Source organism: Pteropus vampyrus, unplaced genomic scaffold (genome assembly GCF_000151845.1).
Source record: "Pteropus vampyrus isolate Shadow unplaced genomic scaffold, Pvam_2.0 Scaffold203, whole genome shotgun sequence".
NCBI classification, from domain to species: Eukaryota; Metazoa; Chordata; class Mammalia; order Chiroptera; family Pteropodidae; genus Pteropus; species Pteropus vampyrus.
In genome coordinates, this window is record NW_011888984.1 from 2200109 (window position 1) to 2209430 (window position 9322).

At 38.2% G+C, this 9322-nt stretch overlaps 1 protein-coding gene across 1 annotated transcript in view; it reads right to left on the minus strand.

Moving 5' to 3' along the window:
- ZFP30 (ZFP30 zinc finger protein) overlaps positions 1-9322 on the minus strand; it is a 30514-nt gene that overhangs the window by 923 nt on the left and 20269 nt on the right. Inside the window, exons 2-4 of the mRNA XM_011372347.2 lie at positions 5493-5619; positions 4983-5125; positions 1-384 (exon numbers count right to left, since the gene is read on the minus strand). Of these exons, the coding sequence (XP_011370649.2) occupies positions 1-384; positions 4983-5125; positions 5493-5619 (654 nt within the window). The remainder of the gene's footprint in view (positions 385-4982; positions 5126-5492; positions 5620-9322) is intronic.

The window sequence follows — 9322 nt, forward strand, 5'->3', positions numbered from 1 at the left end:
CTGGTTAAAGGCTTTGCCACATTCTCGACATTTGTAAGGCTTCTCTCCAGTATGAATTCTCTCATGTTCAGTAAGTCTGGAGCGCTGGTTAAAGGTTTTGCCACATTCTCTACATTTGTAAGATTCCTCCCCAGTATGACTATTCTGATGTTTAGTAAGATTTAAAGACTGGTTCAAAGATTTGCCACTTTCACTACATTTGTCAATCTTCTTTGCAATATAAATATCCTGATGTATAAGATTTGAGCTTTGATCAAAGTCTTTGCTACATTTATATTTGTTCTCTGTGAGATGAGTTCTCTTATGTTTTTTAAGATCTGATCCTTGGTTAAAGTTTTTCCAAGATTTGTTGAATTGATAACTTCTCTTTCCATTACATGTACTCTAGTAATCAGTGAAGATAAAAAGGCATTTAGTGAGATTACACATGTAAAGGTTTTCCCAATTAAATATTCTGATACCTATTGAACCACGATGGTTATACAAAGACTCTCCCCCAAGTTTATAAAAATTATCCTTTGAAACAAGGAAGGATTATTTCTCAATGGAAGAATAATGAATCCTTGGTTAAGGAACTCTCAAGTTCATCACATTTAGAATTTCTATCTTCATTTTTCGATCTCTGATTTTTAGAAATATTTAACTAAATGTTTAATCCAATTCGACATTTTAAATAACTCAAATGATTATTTGTACCGTGAACTAAGTGACTTCCACGATTAACCAAATTTCCTTTCAGACACTATCCGTTTAAAAAATTCTTTACAGACTACCTTGTTCTGCAAATGTAACTGACTTAAAGCGGAAGTTTTCCTAAGATGATTATGTCTTTGATCTATTTTGGCGAGAAGGATTTTATTATGGGTAATTATCCCAGTTTGCTTATGTCCATAACATCCTTTGTGCCCATTGCACACCCCCTCACGTTCGAACTACATCTTCCTTATCTTACCAGAAACATGTTGTGGAATGAATCTTCTATGCCTGGCTTTGGCAACAAGCCCTGGGTATCTTGAGAAGACCCATCTGGAAGATGCCAAAGAAATGATCGCACTTACTACACTCAGGTAAATATACTTTTCAAAGTATGGAAATTGAAAAATATAAGAGCACATTAACAGAATAAAGGTCAAAACCATGCATTTACTTTCAAATGGTGGAGAAAAATAAACAGAAAATATTAAACTACCTTTTATGATAAAGCATTCAACAAACCAGGAATCAAAGGAAACAAACTAAATGTAATGAAGGTCATTTGGGAAAAGTCCAGTAACATCATACTCAATGGTGAAAAACTGAAATCTTTCCTCTATAATCACAGAAAAGGTCAGAATGCCCACTCCTACCACTTTGATTTCACACTGTACCAGATGTCCTTACCAGAAGAACTACAGAAGAAAAAAATAAAACACATTCGAAGAGGTGTCAGAATCGTATAACAGAAAATCCTAAGGAATGCACCAAACAGAATTCAAAAAATGTAGCAAATTGCAGTCTACAAAATTAAAACATAAATATTAGTTGTTTCTACAGATTAACAGAAAATGATCCAAAAAAACCCCCAAATTAAGAATATAATTATATTAACAGTAGCATCAAGAATACTAAGGAATTAATGAAAGAGGTGAAAGACATATGTAATAAAAATTATAGAATACTGTTGGATGTAATTAAAGGAGCAATAAATACAACACATCCCATGGACCTGGATTAAATGATTAATACTACAAGCTGCCAGTATTGTCCAAGATGATCAACAGATTCAAAACAATCGCTATCAAAATCCTAAATGATGCTGTTAGCTATAATAGAAAAACTTAATCTAACATCAATAAGTATAAATTCAAATTTAATCACACTTTCTGATTTTAAAACATATTCCAAAGCTACTGTCATCAAGAAAGTACAGAAGAGACTGCTGGTCAACACTACAGAGTAGGTAGACGCTATGTTCACCTCCTCCCAAGGCACAACTAAATTTTAGAGGAACCATCATTGAGAAATACCTGAAGCCAAGCTGAATAGAAGAAATCCTATAGCTACGGCTATAAAAATGATGACATACTTAGTCTAGGACGGGCAGAGACACAGAGCAGGCTGATCCTACCTCCACAGTGTGGTGGCTAAGAAACAGGAGGGCAGTATCAGATGCAAAGGTCTCCACTGAGGGGAGAGGGTTTCCAGCCCGCATGGGGCTCCCCAGTGTGAGACATTAATATAGAAAACAAGAGTCCCCAAAATATCTGGCAGTGAAAACCAGCAGGGTTAGTGTCCAAGGTCTCTTCTAGAGACCTTAGCACTGCAGGTCTTAAAAAGGCCATGCACACATTCACCAGCTCAGAGCCTCAGAACAAAGGAAGCAGCTGAAAGAGCACCAGGAACATATGGAAAAAACTGAATTGACTTACGTCAGGGCAAGGGTTGTAGGGACAGGGGTCAGGGCAGCTCTCTCCAGAGAGAAGTGCTGGCAAGTCCCATTGTTATTTTTTTGAGCTTTCCCCCTGGCCCAGCCTGCAAGTGCAAGTTGGCACCAACTTTGAATACTCCATTAACCACCATTTGTTCCACCTGGTGATTCCATAAGACTCCACCATACTCAACTTCTGTGCCAAATGTGAACCTCTTTCAGCAGCTGCTCCATACAAACACCTGCTCAACTCACAAAAGAACTCTCAAACCCAAAAGAAGCAGGAACCAGCCTCGCCAAACCCCCTACCTCTTGCTGAGTGACCCCAAGCCTGCCAATAGTGGCAGATGGCCTCAGTTAAGAGCATAGCCCCTACCAGGCACCTCTAAGCTCAACACTGGCGGCGGCCAACTATAGATCACCTTGAAGCTACTATGAGGTGGCCCCAGGATGGGCAAAGGCAGCAGTTGACCTTGATGTGAACCAGAGTCCCCACCCTGGAGGCCCAAGAACCAGTACACCCAGTGCCCAGGATCAGACCACACCAGGGCAATACCTAACCAGATACACAAACAACACAAAAAAAGAGTAGGCAAGCACCAGAACACTGCTAAAACACACCGTGTGCTGTGAGGTCAGCCTCCACAGAACAATTCATCTTAGTCACGGCCAGTCCTCACAGCCCATCAGCCTAAAGGTCAATCCCATGTAATGATGTGCTAACAGCAACCAAGGTTCAACTACAATAGGAGGCCACACAGGAGTGACACAAGGGACATCCCTGGTGCACACAGCAGAGATGACCATAAAGTCTGCACCACTGGGCCCCACAGGACACCTACTACATGATTCTACTCTGCCAAGCCTGGGAGTCATAGCAGATCTACTTAATACATACAAACGCAGGAAGGCAGCCAAAATAGGAGACAAAGAAACATATCCCAAATGAAAGAACAGGACAAAACTTCAAAATAAGAACTAAACAAAATAGACACAAGCGATCTACCAGATACAGAGTTCAAAACACTGGTTATAAGGATGCTCAATGAATTTAGGGGAATAACAGATGACTTCAATGAGACCTTACACAGAGACAGAAACCAAAAAAAGAACCAGTCAGAAACAAAGAATACAATAACTGAAATGAACACATTAAAGGAACTCGACAGGTTAGATAAAGCAGAGGATAGAATAAGAGATCTCAAAGACAGGGTGGCAGAAAACATCGAATTGGAACAGCAAAAAGCAAAACATTCACACCAGAGGGGTACCAGAAGGAGAAAAGAGGAATTGAAAACTTATTTGAGGAAATAATAACTGAAAATTTTCCTAACCTGGCCAAAGGTTTAACACAAAGAGAGAGTGTTAAAAGCAGCAAGAGAAAAGCAGTTAGTCACACACAAGGGAACTCCCATAAGACTGTCAGCTGATTTCTCAACAGAAACTTTGAAAGCCAGGAGGGCTTGGCATGTATATTCAAAGTAATTAAAAGTAAGGACCTACAACCAAGATTACTCTACCAAACAAGGCTATCATTTAGAATGGAAGGACAGATAAAGAGCTTCCCAGACAAGGAAAAGCTGAAAGAGTTCATCAACCACAAACCATTATTACAAAAAATGTTACAGGAACTTCTTTAAGAAGTGGGTGGGAGTGTGGGTGAGGAACATAAACATGACTTAATAAAATGACAATAACTGCATACCTATCAATAATTACCTTAAATATAAATGGATTGAAAATACAAAACCCCTAGAAGAAAACCTAGGCAGTAAACTTCTTTACATCATTCTCTAGAATATTTTTTGGGATGTTTCCTAGGGCAAGGACAGCAAATGCAAAAATAAACAAATGCAACTATATCAAACTACAAAGCCTTTTCACAGCACAGGAAACCATCAACAAAAGAAAAAGTCAGCCTGCTGAATGGGGGAAAACATTTGAAAATGTTCTATCCAGTAACAGGCTACTTTCAAAAACATATAAAGAACCCATACAACTCAACATCAAATAAAATAAAAATCTAAATATAAAATGGGCAGAGAACCTGAATAGGCATTTCTCCAAAGATGACAAGCAGATTACCAACATACACTTGAGAGATGCTTAACATCATTACTCATCTAGGAAATGCAAACTGCCGTCACAATGACACATCACCTCACACCTGTCAATATGGCCATTATCAAAAGGGCAACAAATAACAAGCACTGGCAAGGGTGGATCACAACCACTTCCCTCACAAACTACTTACATGAGGCAAAACAGAACTTAAAACTGGCTTAACACATCATTCCTCAGCATCGTACACAGACTTTCCTGGGCCCCGAAAGCAACGAAAAGTAGCCAGACCACGTCGGCCCTCACAGTCCAAGGGCAGGACTCTGGCTCTCACTGCGAATGTGATGGGAGACCGCTGGGGCAGGAGAGTCATTAGAGGGCGGAAGACCATGGTCAGTGCCAAAGGGTAGCCATCCCTCTGGCGATATCAGAAGCAAACCTCGCCCTCTCAAACTCATTTCCACTGAAGCAGAGCCTCCTCAACCATACATTAAGGTCTGGCTTCCTCGGTGACCTTTGGTCCTCTCACCTGTGTCATCTGCTTCTGACATTCCCACGTACCTGGGTGGATGGATATTGTCTTTTTTCTCTTCAAAACGCAGTACTCCTTCATTTGCTCCAAAAAGGTGATCAGGTCCGGCTTAGAGACAGCAAGACCTGTTTATCAGAAAAAAGAACATGAATTTTGAAGGAGATTCTCCAATTTCCAATCCAGTATTGTACTCAGGTGAGAAGGGAGGACACTATAGAATATTAGAATATTCTAGAAAATGATTTCCCAAAATACTATTTTCAGACAGCACCTTTGCTATACTAAACAGCATTGAAAAATTTCAGATCCTGAGTTCCACTTCCAAGGACATCATAAAGCCTTTCTTTTCTATCAGTAAACCCCCAATTTGTTCCTTGAGAGCAGGAATGTACAACTACCACACGAAGCAGAAGCTCCCGAGAGACTCTGTACTAATGAAAGAAACAAAACCCTGTAGGTGGAATAAGAATTCTGGAAGGAAGTCAGCCTCACCTAGGAAGACCAGGTTCCTGTAGTTCTCCGACATCACGTCCCTGTACAAGGCCCTCTGAGCAGTGTCCAGGCATTCCCACTCCTCCTGAGAGAATTCTATGGCCACGTCCCTGAATATCAACAGTCCCTGAAATAAAAGACATGTATACGAAATGGTCATGGGCAGAGTTCATAATTTGACCTAATAAAAAAGAGTTAAAGAAGTCGTTTTAACCAGCGGAGTATCCTGAATTATCCAATAACGATTATTTCGATGCTAATACTCTCTAATGTATTTTCTAACTCTGAGAAAGAAGGATGGCATATGATCCACAAAATCACTATAGACTTCACTTTTCTGGAAGATACATTTTGAAAATGAAGACATCAACATAGGCATTTCCGATTTTCAGTGCTGTATTTATATCACACAGGATAAACTGTCTATTTCTAAGGAGGAAAAGTCACGATGAGTGAGAATTGTACAGCAGTTCTCAAATTTTAATGTGTACAACATTGAACTGGAGATCAAAAAATGCATTCTGATTTAGGATTCCTGGGGTGGGGCCTGAGTTTCCATGTTTAACAAGTTCACTTTTAACTAGGGACACCAGTGTCTCAGGTCCATGTGTCACACCTTTAACTAACAAAGAGGAAGAAAACACAGGGAAAAATTCATACAGTACTTTGAAGAGTTTTATGGAATTTACGGGTCTCAGAGAAGTAAGCATAGCAACCATAATCCTTTAATACTTACTACGTACTCGTGTTCTAACAATAGTTTTTATATCTTAATTCATTAAACACATAAGTAATCTCAAAATAATGATGCTATTCTTCCTTTTTTAATGAGAATATTGTGAAACATCCAGTTAGTGGGTGAGCCTGGGTTTTACTCCAAACTTTACTTTGAATTTATCAAAAAGGACAGACCAATATGCAAACTGTCATGAACGTTCATAGCAATTTCTGTAACTGAGATGAATAGAAACAAGATGAAGTGACTTGAATAATATGCAGATATAAAAATGGAAACTATGTATACGTTAGAAATGACAAGAAAGTTTTAATGTTAATGAAATTTACCTGAAATGAAATCGAGATTATTTTCAACTGTGTTAATCTCATAAATCTGTTTGTGGATGATACTCTTTGTGTTTTATGAACACAGAGGGGAGATAAACACATACAATGACATAAAAAAAAGAGCTATTCTTTCTTATTTTTATTTCTTTGAAATATTTTGCTTCTCATTTGTGCTGAGTTATATTTTATAAATTTAACACTTGGACATCCATTAATATAATGTGAACTTTTTAAAAAAATACAAAGAGGTGGTAAAGAGTATGTCTGTCATATGACTGAAATACAATGAAAATTTACAGGTCCAAGGCCTGACTGATTAAAGTAAGTGCCAATGAATACACTTAGGGCCATGATGTAAACAGACAATAAGTTTGCACCCAAAATCATGATGAAAATGTTTCAAATCAAAATTTGCCATGGTCCCTGGGATTCCTCGAGAAAGAATGACAAATAGTGGCTACATGCAGATGACTCAGAATAAAACCTGTTGAACTTGTGATGGTTCCACTGCAGTAGAGATGATATAACAGAAATTCTTCGGAATTCCAAAGAAAATCAGGATCAGGAAGAACATTTCAATTTTCAACTACACAGATGCCATTCTGTTTATTTTCCTAGCATTCAATATCCACATTCAGAAATAGAGGACTCAGCATGAAAACGTGAATCAGGGGCTCCCTTGTTCAAAAAAAAAAGATCCAAAATCTTCACTGATAACTGATGTGTCCTTGTGCTAGAAAAATTCCAAACTATAGATCAGAACTTAAAATGGCCTGCAAGAAATATGTGGGGTGGGGAGAGCACTGAGACACAGTAGCCATCACACTTCAAATGAGAATGGTTGTGACGTATATGTAGCTAGAAATGAAAATTAAAAGAAACTGATGAACTGGAAATAATTCAGAAATTAAACATGTAGAATTTATCTTAATAAATTCAGGGAGTCAATAGTGCAGCCTCAAACAGGTGACCTCTCTCCGCATGCAGAATCCATATCAACCTCATCCTGGATATTTTCTAGCTCTTACCCAGGGCTACAACATCACTCCTATTGAAATATATTCTGCCTAATTATAGAATATCTATGACACACACAGTGTTGTCACATGTGTTTGTTCACTTCATATAAAAGTCCAAACAACCCAATGACTTTTGACATTGCCAAGCTGTCACCTGAACTAATTGGCAAAGAAGAATAAATAACTTTGGTGATATCGCTTATAAAAATCAAAAACAATAACTAAAGAACTATTGAATTAGTGTTTTTCTCTAATAGAAGAAATGAAATGTACCAAACGAACTCCAACTTAATATGCTCACTGTGGAATCACCTCCATTTTCTACATGATTTTTGTACACCATTAAATTCCATGAAAACCACACTTAAAATCCCTGAGCAGGTCATATAAGCAACATTCCATTAACTATGGAACAAGGAAAACATATGATAGGTTTTACATGAGACACAGGAAAGTAAAACAAGACAGAACTCCAATGGAAAACTCCCAAACCAAGAGTCATGATATTTGGGAGAAATAAATTCAATGTAATGTACAGAGAATTATTCGCATTATAAACCTGTAAGATTTCAGCCTACTAATAAATCATCTAATATTTTAAATTACCAATTTTGATCCATTATTTCCCTTTCTTTCTGAAGACAACACACACACACATTCCTTCCTCATAAGTCCTCTTATTCCTAAATTACATCCTTATTTACCTACTGCATTCAGTGTATATCAAAACCATGAAAATCCACATTACAGAGGCTCAGGAAAAAAACATGCAAAGAAAAATATGAGGTAAAATTTTATAGTGATTCAGAATTATAAAAATAGGTCTTTTAATTATACTTCTTTGGATTCTGTCAAATTAACACATTTGTTAAGCAAAGCCCGCTAGTATTGGATGATGAGCAGCAGTTACACAAAGACCACAAGGGAAATTCATAAAGACAAGTTGACAACTCACAGGCCCTAAAGAAGTAGACAGCATGCCTGGATGCGTTACACGAAGAGGCCAAGACAGGAAGGAGGCAGAACGTGGCAGGATCCAGGGTATATGCTGTTATTAAGGTCCCTACATGGAATGCTTTGGGGATCTCAGGCTAGGTCCAGATTGTTCAATTGAAACCAAAAATGGCAAGGTTTTAGGAAACTCTGTGGAGAGCCTATCTAAGGGACATACAAGGTGAAGGCCCTGAGGTGCAAGAAGACTACTGCTCACTGGAGCTGCTGGACAAGACACATCAGCTCACGTTTACTTGTGACTCTGTAAGCTGGTCTCTAGTATGTGCACTAGTGGAAGAGGGCAGTGTCGGTTCAAAACTGTAGCAACACAAAATAAACATCAAGGCGGTAATATCATAAAGTAGTTTGGCTAAACTCTCAAAAATATTCCTCTGTCATTTTTATTGTAACCATCATAGTGCCCCGATATCTACAATGAGAAGAAAAATATAATGTAAAAGTTATGGGAGAAATCTTTCCATATTATTGAAGGCTGAAGGGCACAGGAGACAGTGATCGCTAATGATGTCATTCCACCGCGTGACCAGATAGGACATTGCTCCTCACAACCTTGAATATGGTGGGACAGGTTGACACTCAGAGCACGATAACACTTCATTCGTTATACAGCAGCATTAACACATTCAAATACACTCACCTTTATTAAGGAAAACATCAAGTTTACACATATTCTAAATAATTACAAACCTACTGTATGATCACTGGTTAAAATACACATTACGAGCATTCAAA